At 35.2% G+C, this 22925-nt stretch overlaps 1 protein-coding gene across 1 annotated transcript in view; it reads right to left on the bottom strand.

Annotated features, from left to right (window-relative positions):
* Positions 1-22925, bottom strand: part of LOC149807060 (epithelial sodium channel subunit alpha-like) — an 86948-nt gene that overhangs the window by 47749 nt on the left and 16274 nt on the right. Inside the window, exons 2-5 of the mRNA XM_089961347.1 lie at positions 16890-17296; positions 10766-10935; positions 10138-10218; positions 7574-7665 (exon numbers count right to left, since the gene is read on the bottom strand). Coding sequence (XP_089817473.1) covers positions 7574-7665; positions 10138-10218; positions 10766-10935; positions 16890-17270 — 724 coding nt within the window. The 5' untranslated portion in view covers positions 17271-17296. The remainder of the gene's footprint in view (positions 1-7573; positions 7666-10137; positions 10219-10765; positions 10936-16889; positions 17297-22925) is intronic.

The following is a 22925-nucleotide window of genomic DNA, read 5'->3' as shown; positions in this document are numbered from 1 at the left end:
TTATAAAAATGATGACTTGATTCAGAACACATATCCGGCAATTAATATCTCCATTATTCTTCAGCGATTGGAATGGAAGCGAAAATTTTGGTTTCATTCAGTAAGGAAGTAATCGATGAAATGGACCTCTTTGAATAGTCAGATATTCTTTTGGTATAAGAGAAAGGATTAAAAATGGTTGCTTAATTAAAAATAATAGTTCTGTCCCTACTTGTAAAAGCTGTACCCTCATCTTCCTGGCCCATAGAGATAATTTCGAATATGACCACTTTCCGTACTACTGAGTGAAACAAAAATAACAAAAGCCACTCGAATCTCCAAACCTTTGTGCGCACACACACACACACACACACACACACACACACAGACTGAAAATCCAAGCACAATCAAGACATCAATGCCGAGATAAGTCTGAATGTGTTATTTATCCTTGTACGAGTTGCATCCCTTGTCAATGGTGTTTTTTTTTTTTGTAGCAGTATGAAATTTCGATTAACAGACCACGGTTTTCTCTCCCTTACATGTTATTTAAATTAAAAAACGTATAATGTATTTAATCTCCTCTTTCTTATTTAACTGAACTCTTTTTTAAAAAAAACATACTGAGCATATACGTATGTATTTAAATTAACCTCAAGCCATTTTAGTAATAAACAATGACGATCACGGTATATAAGAAAACTAGCATCCTAATGATTGAGCTTACCTGTACTCTTTTTGATTTCTAAATACTCATATATGGTATGAACGTAAACGGAAAAAAGATAAATAAATTTTTAAAAAATATTTTCAAAAAGCTATGATGTAATTGTTCTACAAGAAACGCACAGCACATATGTAAATTAAAACAAAGAGAGCAGTGGTGCCACTAGGATATTTGGGTCTCTATGCCAAGGTTATCGATGAGCCACTGCCTAATATATTGTTAGGTATATTTAATTGATTTTTTGTTTGTTGATTTTAATTTTTTTAAATTTCATTACATGTTATTGTAATTTAACATTGTTTGCTGGACTTGATCTTGTCATAAATTGAGTTCGTTTCTGCTTGACCTGATTGACTTTTCAAAAAAAAATTTTTTTATTTTATTTATGTAAACAACTAATAATAGCTTAATTATTCCCTATGTGTATGAGATTATTATCAGGAGTATTATTCAGGTAAACAAAGAAGGAGTAAATTCGTTGATCATCGTCAGAGGTTTGGAGATTCTTAAGTGAATTTTGTAGGCTATTGTGTTGTAAATAAACAAGGCTCATTCGATCAGTTAGAAGGTTAATTTCCATAAGTTAATGGTTGTTTTTAGAAAATGTTAATTGTGACCTAAGGTCAAACAGAGAACTATATTATCTTGTGACTGTGAAGATTTTACCAGTCGTGCTTTAACATCTAATATTTATAGTTGTATTATGTTGTGGCCAGTTTGGGCTGAATTTTATTTTCTTCAAATTATTGAATTCAAGTGATTATTCTCTCTGGAAATACAAAAGTGCTCTGATAAAATTCTTGGATAAAGACATTCATTAGAATTTATACTGAATTCAAACATGTAATAATATTTCTGTGTTTCAACAAGAGACTGTTGACACATCAGTACTTCGTAGACTATAACAGACACGTCAACGCCTTCAGTCTTGGATCTCTTCACGACTTGAACTGAGTTTTATTCCGGACTTTGTTTTTACTAGGACTTGTGTCTTTAATTCTTTGATTATTTTTGGATTTAATTAGCGATACCATAAGTTCTTTTTCTTCTCATTTTTTTACTTTGTATTCTATGGAAATAAATTATTTGTTAAATTTTACCAAACTTGTGGTCTTCACTCTTTTCTGTTACTTATTTTAAGAGTATAGATTCGTAACAGTATAGTGTACAAAAACAATTCATGGGCGTCTATGCTTTGCATACTCTTGCTATGTACTTCAGAGTTAGAGAAGCCTATGTCGTAATAAATAATAGTACAATGTCAGCATTCTCCGGGATTGCCATTTTCATAAAAAATGCTATAAAAATTTTAAAAGGTAAAAATCTACAAATTAAATTTTAAATTGGAAAATCATCCACATAGAAACAAATGAATAGCATATGATACATGTGTAGTTTCGCATCGTAATGGTACATTTTAAAAACAAGTTACTGAAGATATTAATAAATATATAAAGAATTATTCAAAGGAAAACATGCTTAAAGGGAGACGACTTTAACTATGTAGACAGAGGAAGAGATATAATGTGAGGCTTAAATAAAGAGTATAAGTCACATTTGAAATGACTAAATACATTTATTAAGGAAAACAATCTAAAGAAAACATATTAGGGACATAACTTATTTCTAGTTTCACTTACCATTGTCAATATATGCCGTGGTTGAACGTCTAAGAGACAAAACATATTTTGCTAAGAATATGCAGATAGGATGATGCTGTTGTTGAGTTACGTATACATTCTGGAGACTGTCACTCAGCTCCATGTCTGTATAAGGTACTTATACCAAAGAACACTGAGTTCTACGTGTACTATTTATCGCAATGAATGTCGTATCTCTTCAACATGTTAAACTTTGGGGCAAATAGTCAGATAAAGCTCGTATCGTTATTCTAGACTATTAAAAATTATGGAAGCCTGTAATCCCTCTTTGAATAGTGGAGAATATATGGAAATGGAATCGGCGGATACCATGGAAGTAGAACCCCAAGACAAAGACGAAGATGACATAGTGATGAAATCCAGATGGCCAGAACAAAAACAACATTTAGTTTCCTTTTTTTGTCAAACACTTGGCAGAAAAAAATTACAGAATTGATCAAGAAAGATTGCTATGGATGTCAAAACCATTAAGTCAAATTCAACACGAGAAATGTATGATGCTGAGTCAAGAAGAAAACTTGGACGAGTATCTGGATGAAGCCTGGAGGACTCACGGTACTAATTCCACTCCAATGGTAAACATATGGAAACACTATCATATTCAAAATTCAATAACTTAAAATTTATGGGTGCTGATAATGACACCTATAATTTTTCGTGCACATCTAACCTTGGTGCAAGCTTATGTGTGGGGAACACCATATGACCCGCGGCAATTTGTTTACATACAGGTGCATGAAACACATGTTATTGATTCTGCACCAAATGAATCAGGTGCTACTTTCAGTATTGAGTACTCCTGAGTCAAGCCTGTAAAAATGCTAAAATTGCATCAGTAGAAATTTGTCAATATTTTTTTACATTACATATAGGATAAGCTCTCAAAAGATATTTTTCCTAAAATTTTAATTTTCATTATTAACCAATTAGGGACCACCAAACCTGTAAATACTCTATTATTTCTTCACCCATTTCTAGACTGGTTCACAGTTCTTCCGTATAATTAGTACCGTGTGTCCTGGAGTCTCATCTCGGAACAATCCGTGTTGCATCAGTGGTATACAGACTTGCGTGATCATTCCTCTCCTCCATCGATGACTCTAGAGATCCATCACATCGAAGCTCTCTTGGCTCGGAGTGCGGAGACGAAACGAAGAAACTGTTACTTGTCAGACATTTTGAAGCAAAAATACAGGATTGAATTGATGACTTTTCATTACGTGTGGAAAAACAACAACACAAAAAAACAACACAAAAATGGATACCTGTGAAATTTATTACCTTTTTTTAACACAGTTCGTACACTTGTCTTGGAATCCTGTCGTGTGTGCTAAAGATGAACTGCCTCATCGCAAACCTCAAAACCATCAAGCTTATGTCATCAACACGGACGACTGGTATCATCCAGGAACCCACTGGGTAGCCGTCTACTTTCCCCGTGATGGTTGTGTGGAGTATTTTGATTCGTATGGATTGCCACCTTTGAAAGACGACATCATCAACTTTATGAGAAGAAATGCCCAGACGACACGATTCAATAATGTGAAATTACATGGAACAGATTCCATGGTGTGTGGACAAACTTGTGTGTATTTTCTTCATCAACTCAGTCTTGGATTTTCTTTAGAACATTTAGTGACTTATTTTGATCGTCACTCCTCTAGAAACGATGACAAAATCGATGGTTTTATGATCATTATGGCTATCATTTGTCTTTAGTTAGGAAACGTAGTGTACATCAATGACCGAATGACTTCCATCAGTGGAAGACTAGCTTCACTTCATAACGCAGTAAACCTTGTCAAAAATAGTTATTTGAAAATATTTGTTAATCATTAACTGTTGGTTGTTAGTTATTTGAATAAAAATGTTGTGTGTTGAAAAAACTGTGTCCGTCGTTTATTTTCTATTTTTATCATGATGCATGCTTTTTGTCTTCTCTTTATCCCTAACATTCAAATCAAACTATCATAGCGTTCCGACTCTAAACATTGTATGTATGTTTTCTATCACGTCCGCGCTTGAACCGTATAACGCGAGGTAATCTCCAGTCTGATCAAGAGAGCAGCAAGCATCACATAACCACTAAGCGTATCAGATATGGATGTACGTATTACCCAGCAAGCCGTGAATGCGATACGAGGGTCAGGCTTGAATATCGTCTCAGGATGGAGCATACGAGCTCAAGCAAGGCGGACTACGCTCTTGTTAATATGGGAAGACGGTTCACACATCAATAACTGGAGAAGTGGCCCTCAGAGACGATCGACGTACAGGAGACCAACTAACATTCAACATAGCTAGAGAACGAGGGATTCGCAGAACTAAAGTGCTAGTAACGTCGATACCACTAGAACCCTTACTAGAGTTGCAACAACAGAGACGCAATATATCAATGGAAAAACAACTATGGAGGCTAGCCCCAACTTGCCAATAATAACATCAACATTAACCTACTCTGTGAGCAATACTCAACACGCAGAGACACCCCAAAGAGACAAAGAGGTAAAACAAACAGAGGCAACTAAGGGGGCAGAGACAATGGAGGTTTACCTGATCGAAGGAAACACTATGGACAATAAAAACGAAAATCCGACAGACATTAACAAAGAATCAAGGAAATTGTTTTCAATAATCCCAGCTGTAAGTTTACCCATTCCAACACCACCACCACCATCATCATCGATTGAGATAAATCAAATCATCGCCATGGCAAGGCAAAACTTACAAGAGAAACCAAATGTCAACTGGAGGGCAACAATGCTACAGTCACATATGTACTCAACAACAACAACATCAACAACAACAACACCAGTCGTAAATGTGGCACTAAAGAATATCAAGGCACTTACACCAAGTAAACCTTAAACATCAAAAACAACAATGAAGCTAATGAATCTACTGGAGCCACTGGAACTACAACTACTAAGAGAAGGCAGCAAAAGAAAAAGAAAACCCAAGAAAAATTGTCTACCTCTCTAGATTTTCTAGAACAGGCCATACCAAGACAATTGCAACATCATCAGCAGCAGCAACAACAACAACAGCAACAGCAACAACAACAACAAAGACGGAAAACCCGACATACAGCCAAACAAGGTGCAAAGGTGGTCAACTACATATTTGACCAGGCAGAACAAATTGGAATTGGCTATATGATGGCTGACCGAATTGCTGCACTAAACTTCGTTGAACACCTAGGACGGGTGGTGGACAAATACCAAAAGACAGAACGCCAGAGAAAGTTCATTACACCACGAGAATTACCTTTTCTTAAATCAGCATGCACCCTCCACAAACTAAATGATGAATTTCATCTGAATCCGATGCGACTATTGATATTGATAACCAACGAACTGAGGTACATAGCATGTCAATTCCAAAATTCAAAGTAACACCTGAATCTGAAAACCTGTCCAACGGGGATATCATCCGCTTGCATATCATCGAGACAGAAGAAGAAGCCAGATGGAAGTTTGCATCACACAAGCATCTGAAGGGACTACTATTCCCAGATAAGGATTAGCCTCAATCCTTTTTAGGGCTACCTAATCATTGCCTCTCATTAAGAGATTTCAATTTGGCTTGAAATCTCGACTCGATAATAATATTGTAAACCTAATACGATCCTTTGGCCACTGTTCAAAATTAAAACCATAATTCCTAACTAGACTCTCAAAACTTTGTAATGGTCTCTTAGGCCTAAATTTCTTTTGATTTAAATAAATTAAAGCACACTATGTGCTTTCGGAATTAAACTAAGATAGGAAATTTTAAAACTTAAATCCGAGACTCTAAATACGATTGTGGCTAACACAGAATTAGTAATAGGGAATACCCAATATATAACCAACTGGGTTGAATTAGATATTATTAATTTTGGCGTTTTTTCCGGCGACATTTGGTCCTCTCTTCCGGGTTCTTCTCCTCTCTGCCTGCTCGAGCATGAAAAGACGAGTGTGTGGGCTGATTCCCACTCGTCTATGGATCAGGTGCCTCGATGAGCTTGTACGCACGGAACCGGAGTGACGTCATAAGATCAGTGCCCAATCCCGCGAGATGACTTATCCGGCAGTAATACAGACACACAGACATTTATTTACCTTGAGTGCGCGTTAGGTCCAATCCCACTCAAGATAACCTCTCATACAGGTCGAAAGGGGCTTGTTGTCCCACGACCTGTCAGCTAAATCAAACAGCACTCTATGAGTGCATTAATGCGTTGGGGAAGTAACACCATTCCTTCCCCCCCCCCCCGAAAAAATCAATCAGCCCCATTTGGGGCATTAACTAGTCGTATATGCCCGTATGGGCGAATACGATTCTAATTAAAACGATCGACCGATCAGACTGACCATCCATTGTTGACTCATCCTCCTATGAAGATGTATTCAAGACTAGCCAAGCTGAACGAAGCTTACGTGAATTTACATGGTGTCAGGCAAAGCCTGATACCGAAGCCTGAAGAGGAAGAAAATGTCCGAATGTTCATCAATATATGTCTTTATGTTGTATGTGTTATATATGTCTATGTCTTTGTCCATAAAGAAGTTATATGTGCCGCCAGTCCCGCCCCCACCAAGCGCTGTTTTATTGGTATAGTTTATGAACTAGCTGAACCTACCCGCCACCCGCTACCCCCTGAAATAGCTGAACTTACTCGCCACCCGCAACCCGCTGAACTTGCTGAACTTACCCGCCACCCGCTGACTAGCTGAACTAAACCGCTACTCCCTGCCATTGTTTGCTGTTTGGCCCGATTGAGGTCAGCCCCTTGCCACATTGTTACCAATCTTCAGTACCGTAACGTCACCTCACCTGTTTTATTCCTATTGGCCCTATACAACAACCCCACTTTCCCTTGTTCGTATAGACACCCAATATTCCCCATGTTCAATTCCCATTGTCCGTTAACGTGCCCAGGATGATCTGAAAAGTCGTGTCCGTAAACGTGGGGGATTTGTAATGTATTTTCCCACTGTCCGTAAAGTGCCCCTCCTCCCCCCCCCCTTAACTACTATTGTTTGCATTTGGTAAACGAACAGAATGTACTCTGTTGATTGTTTGTTTCTTATTCAACAAGACATGATTGAAACATAACAATGAAATTTAAAAACATACTCTCTTTTGCGTTACTTGTGCTAGTGGAATCGCCCTGAGTGTATATAACTGTGGACTGGGAGATATATGAAAAGCAATATCATACCTCCCATATCACCAGACCTCTTGGCAATCATTTTGGTTGCGTTCAACTCCCAGCAGTTTCCATAGTCAGCCGTCTGATGTAGTGTGAAGGCACTGGTGATAGTAGATAAATACACATTGTAAAAACAGGTCAGTTTAATATTGATATAACTTGACTTGATCTGTTTTCAGTAGTTTTATATTACACTACTACATTTACGATAAACTATTACCAGTAACTATTTTTTTAGCTAGTATTACTACTTCTCAGTTCCTCGATATGCAGTTTGCCTGCATATAACGACCATATACAGAAAAGCATACACTGTATGATTCGCCACTCCTCACTACTTTACAATACTATTACATTACTCTTTTACAGTCATGTCTGCATTTAATACAATTTAAAGACTCCTTTACAGTCATGTATGTATGTAATACCATTACAAGACTCCTTTACAGTCATGTCTGTATGTAATACCATTACAAGACTCTTTTACAGTCTTGTCTGTATGTAATACCATTACAACACTCTTTTACAGTCATGTCTTTATGTAATGCCATTACAATACTCTTTTACAGTCATGCACCATTACAAGACTCTTTTACAATCATGTCTGTACGTAATACCATTACAACACTCTTTTACAGTCATGCACCATTACAAGACTCTTTTACAGTCATGCCTGTATGTAATACCATTACAACACTCTTTAAAGTCATGTCTGTATGTAATACCATTACAACACTCTTTTACAGTCATGTCTGTATGTAATAACATTACAAGACTCAGTCATGTCTGTATGTAATACCATTACGAGAATCTTTTACAGTCTTATCTGTGTATAATACCATTACAATACTCTTTAACAGTCTTGTCTGTATGTAATACCATTACAACACTCTTTTACAGTCATGTCTGTATGTAATAACATTACAAGACTCAGTCATGTCTGTATGTAATACCATTACGAGAATCTTTTACAGTCTTATCTGTATATAATACCATTACAATACTCTTTAACAGTCTTGTCTGTATGTAATACCATTACAACACTCTTTTACAGTCATGTCTGTATGTAATACCATTACAACACTCTTTTACAGTCAGGTCTGTATGTAATACCATTACAACACTCTTTAAAGTCATGTCTGTATGTAATACCATTACAACACTCTTTTACAGTCATGTCTGTATGTAATAACATTACAAGACTCAGTCATGTCTGTATGTAATACCATTACGAGAATCTTTTACAGTCTTATCTGTATATAATACCATTACAATACTCTTTAACAGTCTTGTCTGTATGTAATACCATTACAACACTCTTTTACAGTCATGTCTGTATGTAATAACATTAGAAGACTCAGTCATGTCTGCATGTAATACCATTACAAGACTCTTTTACAGTCATATCTGTATGTAATACCATTACAACACTCTTTTACAGTCATGTCTGTATGCAATACCATTCCAACACTCTTTTTCAGTCATGTCTGTATGTAATACCATTACAAGATTCTTTTACAGTCATGTCTGTATGTAATACCATTACAAGACTCTTTTACAGTCATGTCTGTATGTAATACCATTACAAGACTCTTTTACAGTCATGTCTGTATGTAATACCATTACAACACTCTTTTACAGTCATATCTGTATGCAATACCATTCCAACACTCTTTTTCAGTCATGTCTGTATGTAATAACATTACAAGACTCAGTCATGTCTGTATGTAATAACATTACAAGACTCAGTCATGTCTGCATGTAATACCATTACAAGACACTTTTACAGTCATATCTGTATGTAATACCATTACAAGATTCTTGTACAGTCATGTCTGTATGTAATACCATTACAAGACTCTTTAACAGTCAAGTCTGTATATAATACCATTACAAGACTCTTGTATAGTCATGTCTGTATGTAATAAAATTACAACACTCTTTTAGTGTCATGTCTGTATGTAATACCATTACAATACTCTTTTACAGTCTTGTCTGTACGTAATACCATTACATGACTAGTGTACAGGCATGTCTGTATGTAAAGACAAAATGCAATTTTAATAGTCTCATAAGAGGCGATATTTTTAGCCAGTGCAAGTTACTAAGCATTATGTTCTGTAATTAACTTCGTAGTACTTGATAGTGGCTAAGTGATAAGTCAATGGCATATAATGTACAGACGATATAATCTAGTTGTAATCTTAATATAATCTTGTACTGTGAGCAAGAGAGTATACATGAAATCACGAAAGAGGCAATATATATATATATATATATATATATATATATATATATATATATATATATATATATATATATATATATGTGTGTGTGTGTGTGTGTGTGTGTGTGTGTGTGTGTGTGTGTGAAAATCAACGCTAACACGCATTGCAAATGTTTTTCATAATTGTTTACATAAAGGTTTGAGGACAAATGTAATTTACATATAGTTTAGTGTTAACGTTTTTGATCATATACTTATGTACAATTTGATTGACCCATACCTCACAAAAAATAACGAAACAAGAAAGCCTTAAATGTGAACATGTCAATTGGAAAATAAATATTACTTCGCGGTGCATTCACGGCCAGCAAAACTGCAAGACACGATCATGTCGCTCATAAAATGGCCAGCATCCTTGCGGACTTCCCTGGAATAACACAGAAATTAATTTCTTGAATGAAAGCCAGACCAAATAGCAAATAGCATATACGGAATATAAGATTTTTAGTGATCACGCCAGGATAGCGTTAAATTAGTTGTACTTCTATAATATATAACTATATAACTATGTAACCTATTAACGGATGAAAATAATGATAAAATTCAATAAAATATGCATTAAAAACATTTGGATCATCTCCATCTTCATCAGCTTTAATTATTACGTCTCTTAGTGTCACTATTGTAGTTACAGTTAGTGCTATTTCATCTGCAGCAGCAACAGCAATTAAAAAAGGAAACAACAGTAATAAACTCAGAGTGAATCGAAAGGTATTATCGTCATCATCAGCAATAAATAATAATAATAATAATAATAATAATAATAATAATAATAAAAATAATAATAATAATAGCAAGAAGAAGAAAAAGAAGAGAAGGAAAAAAAACAACAATAACAGCAATAGCAACACTAATGTTAGATGAGACGAATGGAGTTTGCGAGAGAGGAAGTAATGTTTACTATATGAATTTACCTTGGCAAGTCCATGTAGGTATATTTGAAAAGTTGGTCGATAATATAACCATTTTCATTTTTATCTCCATACTCATCTTCATAATAGTAACTTTCATCATAGTAATACTCATCATAATTCGAAATATTGATATCCGAGTTTCCGTCTACGAAACGTTTTCTTCTTTCGGACTAAAATAATGAAAATGAAAACAGACTTTAAACAGCACGTCTATTCAGTTGGTATTCATTTTACACCAGTGTCGAATATCTTTGTAGCCTCAGCTATGAAACTGCGAAATAAAACATTCATATAGTTGGCTTACGAACTCCCATAAAGTGACTACGTGATATAAATGCTCCGGGTGGAAAGCAGCAAACACAAAATGTTATACCCACCCACTTACTTACCCATCTAAAAACATCAACCGACATAAACAAAAAAGATCAATATAAATTTAGAGATCACTTCCTACAGACTTCCTCTATGTTACGCCAACAGTTGATGAACTAAGAGAACAGAAGAATGGGATGAAGAGAGCGATTAGAAAAGGTAAAAAACAATTGATAAATGGACAAAACATAGAATCAGTGCATCGCCAAAAGTGACCAATAATAATAATAATAATAATAATAATAACAATAATAATAACAACAACAACAACAATAATAATAATAATAATAATAATAATAATAATAATAATAATAATATTATTATTATTATTATTATTATTATTATTATTATTTTATTGGCTAGAAAATTAAATATATCTAATGCAGATTTCAACGGCTCAGCACAAGTATATTTCTAGCGAGGTATGGGGAAGACGGTTAGAAGCCACAGATATACCCTCACCAGAATTATTGGACAATTTACAATGAGCGGTTTATTTATGAACCTACAGTATACAACGAAAGTGAAGAATCGCGCGCACACACACGAGGAGAGAGAAAGAGAGATAGAGAGAGAACACACACACACACACACACACACACACATACATACATACATACATGCAGGAAAAAAAGGCTAAGGCCATAGATATGTACTTTAACCATCGAAGTAAGGTTAAATAATTATACTATAAAACATTTTGACGATGGCCAGTGTTAAACTTTCTGAACAGTAGCTTGTCATAATGCTAGTAAAAATTCTACTTGCTCGTCACACTATTTACACACACAAACAATCCCAAAAGGAGCCAGCATTGCCGAAAGAGGTGAGATGAAATTCAAGGATGTCTGTAACCTTCCTCAAGCTATGTATAACTTCAATTTTAAGTTTATTACTCTAATAATTTGAAGCAGTAGAGATACACACAGACAGAAGATTGTACATAATCCCAAACTGCCAACCTTGGGGAAAAAAAGCGTGAAAACAAAAACAAAATAAAATAAAAACATTAATACAGATTCCATCAACATGCTTAAGTTAATTCGAACTTGGCTCTCTTGTATCTCGAACCGAACGCTAAACCATATAGCGTTATGTAAATAAGATTTTCATGGCTTAGAAGTCGCTGAGTTTATGAACTCTAACTTCACAAAGTCAAAATTAGTAACCGCATTTAAGTGAAATGTATTGATAAATAATGGTAGAGAAAGATTTCTCGAGAACTTAATTGAATTAATATAATGCAACCATAATAAAAAGCTAAATAAAAAATTAATTTAAAGCAACCACAGTAAAAAAGGTTTATTGACATCTAAAGTCGTGTTTCCCTCTGGACAGTAACTGTCCTTCACCCGAGTAAGACGTTTTACTGATTTGGAACGTGACCACATTTTCTACTGAACTTAGGCATGACTGTCTGTTTTATTTATGGTCTTGTTATTTGTGTCTATTTAAAGTTCAGAATAAAATTGACAGCGTTAAGTTCACCTGATTACATGGCTTTTTAAGTCAATGTACGTATCTTATGTAAAGACAATACACTTCAATTTGTGGTGATTTTTTATGCTACTGTATGAGTTTTATTATTAATTGTAGGACAGAAAGTTGAACAGGTGATGCCACTTAACCCAATTTTTAACAGTACCAGTAAGCAGTTCAATGTTTGATTTAAATCTTTCTCACGGACAAATTATCTTAGTAAGATTTTTCATAAGCAGGCCTACTTTCTTTAATATAGGTCGTACTGTTAGGTCTAGATTTGAATGGACAAACTTCGATTTCAGCAAAGCAGATCACTTGATTACAGATTTGAGTTCTATGTTAACGCTCTGTTTGCGAAATTCAATTCGAACAAACAATTAGTAGCATCCGCTTTTCTTCTTTGGTGTCACTAATATTCAGTTGCGAATGAGCTACATATATTGAAGAACAAGTTTTACCTGTTTCACCTTCAAGTGCATGTTAAGGGATCCGTGGTGAATTTAACGCACATGATTTGAACCAACATGACTCTTTACTTTCCTGTTCGAGCATCACATCACCAGGCAATTATTTTATTGTATTTGTATTATTATTTATTTGGAGTTGGCCGGGAGCGGATATAGAATGACGCTTGTCATGTAGGTAACGCAAACGCATGGTAAATACTGAATAGGAAGATTCCTTATTTCATAAGTAGTTTGAAACATATTAGTCATGGACCACTTAGTATCTTCTTTCTATATTAAAACAGTTAACAAGTTTTCATCCACTTGAAACTAGTTTTTAAACCAATATTTGTCTTTCCGCCATATTTTAGTTTTGAAACACCTTAGGCTACCCACATCTTCATAGTCTCCAAGTTTGTATGGAAAACTTTAGCGCCTTGTCTTTCAGGACTTTCATTAAAAGTCTGGGTCACGGGTCCGCAATATTGTTATGAGAAAGGCCAACCCGTTGCTCTTCACAATTTTATTAACAAACACAGGTAAATGATCGTCAAAATAAAAAGCAACGTAACTAAAATGCCTGAGCCATAGATCTTCGAAATTTAATTAGAAACTTTATTTGGTCCACCATTAGCCAAAACTTTGCACAGAGCCTGGGTAACTGCACATCAAATTTTACCCAACACCTTGATAGCTAGTCTTCTAAATTTTGCTAAAAACCCTGGGCCATTGATCTTCAAAAATCACTGCCGCTGACAATTTTTTTATAACAGGGCCACACACACCAAATAACACGGAGAATAAAACTTTAGCGCCTATTCCTAAATTTTATATCGAATAATCAGGATTTTAAAAAGTAAACAACAGTATCTTACCCGTATCCTGCAAAGCATTCTAATTCACCAGCTGATGCACGAAAAGCAGATCTATTTAACTAGACAAAAACAGATTGTACAAATAAAGCCTTTCCGTTACACCGATGACATTAGATACTTTCCAATTAATACTATTTTCAACTAGATGATGATGATACACTGAAATGACATAATGTAACGTGGCAAATTCAATTAAATTGAGCAGTCTTGCGTGCAACTGCAAGGTGTGAAATGAGTTAAAAGAATGTATATCTTGCACATGGTTTGATAAAATCAATATATAAGTTTCGCATTTATTTGTAGATAAGAAAACGTTTAATCATCAATATTATCTCCATATAAAAAAAAACACTTAATCGAACAGTCAACAGCATAGATCTAGGGAAATTTCAGTAATTTTTTAACAGCTTTAATAACTTATGTAAGTATAATTGGAAATATCTAAGAAAGAAGGTTATAGCCGATGTTTCTAAAAGATATTGTGTAAATCTAACAGGTTATAGCAAAGATGAAGCATGAATATAGTTGAAATAGATAAATATGTTTTAAGAAGATAATTATGACCTATGGTAATATAGGAAATGCAATGCAAAGCCCGATCATGAGTTTCAAAACATCCAGTCATTACAAGAATAAGAGGCAAATGAACATGCTGTATTAATGTCAGCAGCGGACGAAGAGAGGATGGAAAATTATGCCTAAATCTGAGTCCGTTGACGTCTATTTTAGGTGATTAAGTAGAAAATAGAAAATCTGTTATTGGCTCTGTTCAAAATGCCGTAACAATAATTTAAATATTTTGCTTAGGTGAAGCCGGTTGAGACGAAAATGTCACGAGAACATTTTAGCAATAGGTAAAAGTTCAAAAGTTAGAATAAACATTGCAGTTGGTGGGGATGATTCATTTTTGAAACCCATCGATGTGGTGATAAACGTTGATACCATACAAGATTATGCTAATTTACTAAACTTTGAGTACACCCGGACGAAATTACTTGCTTGCTAACCTTTACAATAAAACAAAATTGGAAAATCGCCAGTAAGAATTCGTCAGCAGACATACAACAAACCTATTTTTAAAAAAACCCACTAAAAGGAACAAAACCAAAACAAGAACACAAAACACAGTGTGAAATTAGATTTCGTGATGTGTGGTCATTAGGTGATTAAGAGCCCATTACTGTAGTATTTGCACATTTAAGAACCTTTCAGTTGATAACGAACTTGGTAATAAGGTAAGCATAGACAATCACGCCACGCTGATCCAGGTATGTGATTCCCTCGTTATAAGACGCCCTGTGTGTATCAGTATTATGTGAATAATACTGAGGATCACATAAATGCCTAAAGCTAACAGCATGCAACGCAGATAACAATACATCTACAAGACAGAAAAAAATGTAAAAAACCAAACATTAAACAAAACTTATTTCATACTGCTAGTGTATGAGATGCATGACGCAAAATCTCGTGTGTGCAAGTCAAAGAAAGCATAATCCTGTACTGCTGAAATATGCACAGGATGGTACAAAATCTCGTATATGCAAGAAAGGGGAGACACATTTTAGATTGCGGAAAGAAGAGTGAAGAAAATAAGCATCAAAAAGAGATCCGGTCTCTCTTCTATGGGCAAGGATTTTCTTTCCTATATCTAACCACAGGGTAGACACTTTCCGCAGTAGGGCGTGAATTTTGCACGAAAAAAAATCATAGCTATTTTTTAGTTATCAAAACCGCTTGTGACGGAGGCAGGAAATGCATTGATTTATATTCTTTATTTTTGTTGTATGTAGGTGGCCCATTTTTTAGCTCAGGACACAAGTTTTGAAGGTAACAATAGTCGTACTATTTAATAGGCCAATAGCCAGAAATTAGGCGGCTTTTGGGGGGGGGGGGGTGTGGATTCTGACGATCTTTGGCCTCGGATATTTTGTAAACGCTTTTTACAAGTGGCCTTAAGTTATTTAGTACCATTTTGGTAAACAGTGGCGTTGGTTTCTTTTGCCAAATTTTGCTGATCAATGGCTTCGGGTCTCGAGTAAAAGTTTGGTGAACAGTGGCTCCGCACAAAGATCTTACAAAAGGTTACCTAAAATCCACCTAAATTTGGTAAAAATTCAAATCTTTGGAGAAAATATATTTTAAAACGTGTTTTCGTATAATGATTTAATAAATCTAAATCTAGCAAACAGTGAGACAAATTCCCCAAAAAATCTTACAAAATAGCTCCCAAAAAGGAAGCATTGTGATAAAAAAATATTTTTTTAAATGTGTGTTTTTGAAATGTTTTCAAAAACGACTGTAAAAACTAGGCATAATTTAGGCAAGTTCAAGAACTCACGCCCTTTACTACTTTTATAGTTACAACGGTAAACGAAAAACTGATGAATTCTACCAAAACAGGATACCTCAAAAGATACTCAGTGTCATTGCATTTTAGAGATACTTGGGATGCGTTTTTCCAGCAATTCTGAACAATTTTGAAAAAGGTCCATTAATTGATCCAACTGTAGCAATCCCCAATGATAACATATTTATAATCTTGATTTTAAGCTGTCGCATGTGTTGATGTTGGTAATTGGAGTTATATACATAATATTTTGGAAAAATTCGGCATTGTTTCAATATACTCACAACTGTTTTCGGATAAAAGAATTATTATTACGTAAGCAAAGCAAACTTTTTGGTATGCTGTGTTTTCCTCGCTTTTAATAGTATTTTAATCACACTACTATCTATATAATATAGAGGAAATGGGACCTAACTGTTCTACCCAAGGATACACTGAGGTAACGAACCCAAGTTGGCCTTGGAGGTTCAGTGAAAAGAAAGACACTGAAAGATTTGGACCGAGAAAAAGATGAAGAACCAAATAAACATAAACATATACATGAGAGAGAGAGAGAGAGAGAGAGAGAGAGAGAGAGAGAGAGAGAGAGAGAGAGATACATGATCGTCATCCAATGGTTTCGGTGCCATTTCGTGTACAAGGTTTCTCAGCGTCTCCATTTCTGTTGAATTTGTTTCATACATCTTCGATTTGCGTAGGACATTTACATTACAAATGGTCATTGCGGGTAACTGCAGATTGCTAAACCCCAAAGATACCTTTGTCTGTACCGGATAGTCATAGTACTGACTCATGATATGGTACAAATGGAATGTCATAGCCCCTATTGCTGTAAGCGTCAGAATAACCCAGATCAAACGGGACCCCCAAAAGGTAGCGGCATATATGTATGGAATCCCTTGCATTGAGCACAACTCTGCGAAGTTCACAAACACTTCTCTAACCGACTTTCCCTTTCCCATTGAATCAGTGCTGGCCATCCTTCAAGACTGTGTAGTAAATTATTCTGAGAAAAAGAGAAAAAAATAAAGTTAAAACTTCAACCTTATATCTTGAAAAGATGTAGTAATCATCAAGTGAAATCGGTTTTGCACTAGAAATCAATCCGAAATCACTACGATTAATACAACACGTTTAAACGACGCTGAGATACATGTATTTTAATGTTTTGTTTGGGTCTTCTCTTTCTTGCATGCCTACATTGGGCAACTTTGAGAAGTATGACCGTTGCTTGAGATTAGAATCCTGATAAAACAAAATTATGGACATCGGCTTGAATAATGCAGCTCTTTAAAAAAAAGATTGCGTACACGACGAGAAGGCCAACCGGATTGGTCCTTGTCGCAAGTCATAATGCACTAGATTTTAAAATAGATATTCCAAACTTTGCCCCAAGTCTAAGTAGATATGACGTCGAAATTGTTACTTTATTTTGAGAGTTTGGAATTGGATCCGCTAATAATACTTTGCAATGTTAGCTGAGCAATGACTGAGTCATGCGCGCTCACTCTTCGATTCAGGTCTATACGCTATTTAGTTGTTGTATATTCCTAATTTTGTCGATCATCTTGGAAATTATTAATTCAGCAGGTCTGCAACTAGACCAGCTTTGAGTATGGAAAGCCGCAGGTAAGTGAGTAATAAATTCGGACACTGTCTCTACAGTGAATCTGATTTAACGTGAAATAAACGCACCTGTGCTGTAAGTACGACTTTCATTCCTGGGATATCTTGACTTTTTCGACCATAATGGTAATGCACTGTCTCATCCTCGAAATGAACAGGATGCACTCGTAGGAATGCTGCACTACTCGTTTTTAATACATGTAGGATTATTTTAAGTTCACCGTTTGGGAGTAATAGGTAATGTGTAGTGGGCGACGTCCATTAAACAATCCACAATTCTCTCAGAAGTTACTTCTGATTTTGTCGAATTTTTTAAGAGTTTTTTTTTTCTTCTAAAATTGTTCGTTTTCTTTAATACTAGTGGCTACGACTGGTAAAGGATGTTCACGTGTTCTCACTAACCGACATAGTAAGCCAGTAACAATAAAGGTTCCGTGTGATTTTTCCGTATGTGTTTGTTGATGTTGTCGACTTGAGAACAAAATCGCGAGACATTTAAACTGATACGTCGTCAATTTCGGTGGATTCATTTTCATTAGTATGCGCGTGCCTGTCTGATGAATTATTTTCATTTGGATTTACGCGTAGGCCATAGCTGTGTGATGTATCATTGCTATGTGACTGCGATTCGTTTTCTCATGCATGTGTAATGAAACACCGCCATGCATGTACGAGGGAGTAAGTCATGACTGTGTAGCCTTTCATTTCCATGCTTCTGACTGTGAGTGTCATCATTGCGTGTTAAATCACTGGTATTCATACCAGTTCGAGTACCATCAATATGTGGTGTTTTATTAATGTGAGACTTGAATTATGGGTTTCAAAGTGGCAAGATGTATTATGCAACGTTAGGTGTCGCCGTTACACATGCGATCAAGTTACAATACTTATAAAAATTGCAACATTTGTTAAATGTAATGTTCCTCATGAATATTGTGCAAATAACTTTAAAAACTAATAAGTAATATCAAGACGATTTATTAGTACATCCTCATTGGCTATATCGTTGCAATATTTTAACTGGATACTGTATATTTCTTCTTGTATACGGAAAATTAAAAACAAAATCATTTGAAGATCCTTTGTTCTGCAGCATTTTTCCACTCTGCATATCGATTTGTGCATCAAAATTATTGCATATTATTATCATGACGTTTATTTTAGCAATGCCGGTACACGTATTCATTGATTTAATTTTAATGTTCACCACAATTATGTGATTTCCTAAAAAAGTATTAATTACATGAAAGAAAGCGTTACATTGGTATGATAATGCATGATCACAACGAAATTTAAATGAAATTTATGCATGTTATTGTAAACATTTTTCAATAGAACAATGTAACAGTATAAACATTAAAAATATTTCATAATAGTTATTTTCTTCATTTCTTCTGCATTATTAACAATACGGACTTGAGGGAGGTCCTTTTCGGTAATTATATCCACTGATCAAGTGCACATTACACGAAGCATCAGTTATAGTGTCTCTGTTTAAAAAGCATATATTGTGGTCTCTAAATTTAAATCTAACAGCAATATTTATGTTTAAAAAGTATTTTGTTATTGGAAAAATGAAAAATATTGTTTTGTTCAGGTAATCTCATCTTTGTTCCGGTAATTATGTTTGTTTTGGTTTGTTCTGGTAAATCTAACAGCCTATTCAGTGTATGATTAGGCTTTCCACCAAAGGGTGCACATAATAATATCTGTCAAAATTCTTCCATATCTGGCGATATTAGTAAAATATGTGTCCTTCAATGTCCCGAGTGTGTAATTATGGGTGCTATTCGCCCATTCAGCAGTTACCGGTCTTGCTGGGTTCCGGTTAAGGTACATAAAAAAATATTGAGAAAAAAAAAAAAATCTCAGTTCATTAAATATAATAGCAAGGTAGACTAGCTACTACCAAAAAAAATGTACTATTCTGGGACATTAATTAAACACGACCGTTTGAGCGTGTCTTCTCTCGACAAATTTCCGACCACTGGTTGACGATACAGTGTTTTATTGATACTTTATTTCTAAGACACGCTAACAGTACTGACAATAATAATTCTCCATGTAGTTTCAGCTTTAGCTTTCTCCTAATACCCTATATAAGTTTCCACACATTGATTCAACTGAAAACACTCCTTTTGTCGTCATCAACGTCGACGTTTGCTTACCACTGAAAAAATCTGATCCCAATGGCCATGATCAAGTTTCAAGCTCAGATGGCCCAAGTGGTCAGAGCGTCCTCTTCGGATGCAGGAGGTCGCGGATCGAACTCTGGGCGAGTTATACCAATGTCTTATTAAAACAAATGGTACAAGAAGCAGCCTCGCTTGGCGCTCAGGATTAAGATGTTAGTGTAAGGACTAGACAACCTTGAATCAGGATAATATGACTGGGTGGGACATTATGCTACATGTCTGCGGCATAATTTTGCAGTTCAAAACATAACTATAAACTCCCCTCTGCAGTAGCGATATGATTGAGATTGTTAAAGCTACGTTAAAAATCCTCAACAAATAAAACACAAATGTCTATCTTGATTCTATTTTGCACATTGAAATAAAAAAAGTACCCAGACTATTTTTATATGTATGTCGATTAGTGCGAATCTACCTGCTTGGGGGACACTGTAATATCAACCACTGCACACTTTAGTATATAAAAGTGTTGGGATACTATTTATCTTGCTTGTTGTGAAAAATTGTTCAAGGGATGATGCAGATCAGAGCGTCTGCTACTTAGTATGCACTATGGTCGCAATAGACTCAAATAGTCCACGAATTTGGATTAAGGCACGTCTTAAAACCATCTATTAAGATATGTAAAATACCTGTCGTAATACAGACATAGAGGAGTTGTACTAATTTGAGGCTGTACAGTAATGTACATAATGTTTAAATCTTAATCGTATTCGTGAATAGCACCTCTTAAAAGACTATCATCTAACACAGCACAAAGAATAGAAAATATCCACGTCTCTGGTTTGGGATCATCCACAATACATACGTTCGATCAGAGATGAAATTCTATAGGTGGAAATTGATGACATTTAAAAATATATAAAGTACCTGTGATGGTATCACTTTCAACGACTCCAGTGACAATTGAACTCGATGATACGAGAGGTTAAATCTATATCATTTGAAGAGACTAAAGAAGATAGAACATTAATACATGTAAATGCTGGATTTTTTTAAAAATAAAACTGACGGAATTGCTGAGTCATTACAAAGAATTGTTTAAAACTGCAAAGGTTTGTTACACTTCCTACAATCTACTATTTAAAGCGCTGTTTGAAGGTGTTAACGAAAATGTTACACTACTAACGATGATTACGACGCATGTTCGTGTAAACATCACGAATTAAAACTCTTCATACGCTCATGTATGTCAAGTCAATGAAGTGGACATCACGGACGTCACCATATTGAAAACCTAACCGGTCAAGTAACACGCTTTGATTAGTTAATTCATTTTGCTTGCTATAGATTTTAAAGTCGGAATATGCCAATTGTTCAAAACAATATTTTTGGTAGCTACATGTATCAAGCGTCGATGGGAAACGAAGTGGATGGATTCTCCTGGCAGACAGAGATCGCGCCACTAGGTTAATGATACATGCCTAGACTTTGTATCGTTTTGACTCAGTCGGACGAAGTTCCAGGCCATGTTAAGACTAATAAGACTTGAACGAGTAGCAACATTTAAACCATGAACCAAAATTATAAGGTTTGCACGTTGTTAAACCCGATATGAATAAGATATTTTTATTTTTAAAACAAACAACAAAAAATAACCTCGGCTCTGATCGTAACTCGTAAGATTTCTACTGTAGCCATTAGCACTTGTACATTTTTATCCATTTAATTTCATACACATATTCATACCCCTATACAGATGACAAGAAAATACAATTGCTCCGTCGCAAAATGTCATGGCAATTGAAGTCGAATTTTTAACCGGCTATATTTGATTAAAGAAAACTGCATCATTGACTGATATGTAATAATAGTAGTTAAGTGGGCCACTATACGTACAATGGAAATTAGCATTACGGAGACCCCTGGGCGAATATACGTACAATGGAAATTTAACATGGCGAAAAATCGTGGGTTAATATACGTACAAGGGGAATTAACATGGGAAAAAATTGTGGGCCGATATACGTACAAGGGGAATTTAACATGGGGAATAGAGTTTGGGGGTTGTTTAGGGACAAAGGAGAATTGAATATGGGATTTTTTTTTTTTAAAATTTTTTTTAAAAAGGGGTAGGCAATGGAAAGGCTATCTCTTTTCGAGAAATATGGCTGGCCCTGAAAAGGGCCTTTGGGTTTTCTTCTTCTTCTTCTTCTGCTTCTAGTTTCTTCTTTTTCTCCACCAAGTTCTTATTTTATCTCCAATACTCTTTATCTTCTTTTCTTTCTTTTTTTTCTCCCGTTCTTCTTTCTTCTTCTCTTCCTCCTCTTCTTTCTTCCTCTTTTCATTTTCTTCTTCTTTTTCAATTTTTTCATTCCATGCTCTCATCCTTATCCTTTCCTCTTCATCCTCCTTCTCCTCCTTTATTTCTTTCAACAGATCACTGATGATTACCTTCATTTTTCGTAAATTGTTTATCTCCATCTTCACTCGATGGGGACTATAAGAATAGTGATCCTCGTTTAGGTTAAGCAACATTTGCTCTATCATTCCTAAATTGTCGAGGACGTTTTGCAATTTTTCCATTTTGTCCATTTGGTTAGAAGCCATCTTCTTGTTTTATTCTTTGCAGAATGGTTTGAACGACGAATACTGTGGGTTCTTATACGAAAAGCGCGGACGTGAAGGAAAACATCTCCCTACTTTTTCATTTCATATAATAAAACCCTAACTATACTCTCCACATTCGCTAAGAAACAATAAACAAAATCCATAATCTACTATCCACACAATCTTACGTGAGCGGTTACAAAACCCAAACTATACTCTCCACATACGCTAAGAAACAATAAACAAAATCCATAATCTGCTATC

The sequence above is a fragment of the Sinohyriopsis cumingii genome, chromosome 1, assembly GCF_028554795.1.
Source record: "Sinohyriopsis cumingii isolate HCF-2022 chromosome 1, ASM2855479v2, whole genome shotgun sequence".
Lineage (NCBI taxonomy): Eukaryota > Metazoa > Mollusca > Bivalvia > Unionida > Unionidae > Sinohyriopsis > Sinohyriopsis cumingii.
The sequence above is the reverse complement of the archived record's forward strand: the minus strand, read 5'-3'. Positions and strand labels throughout refer to the sequence as shown.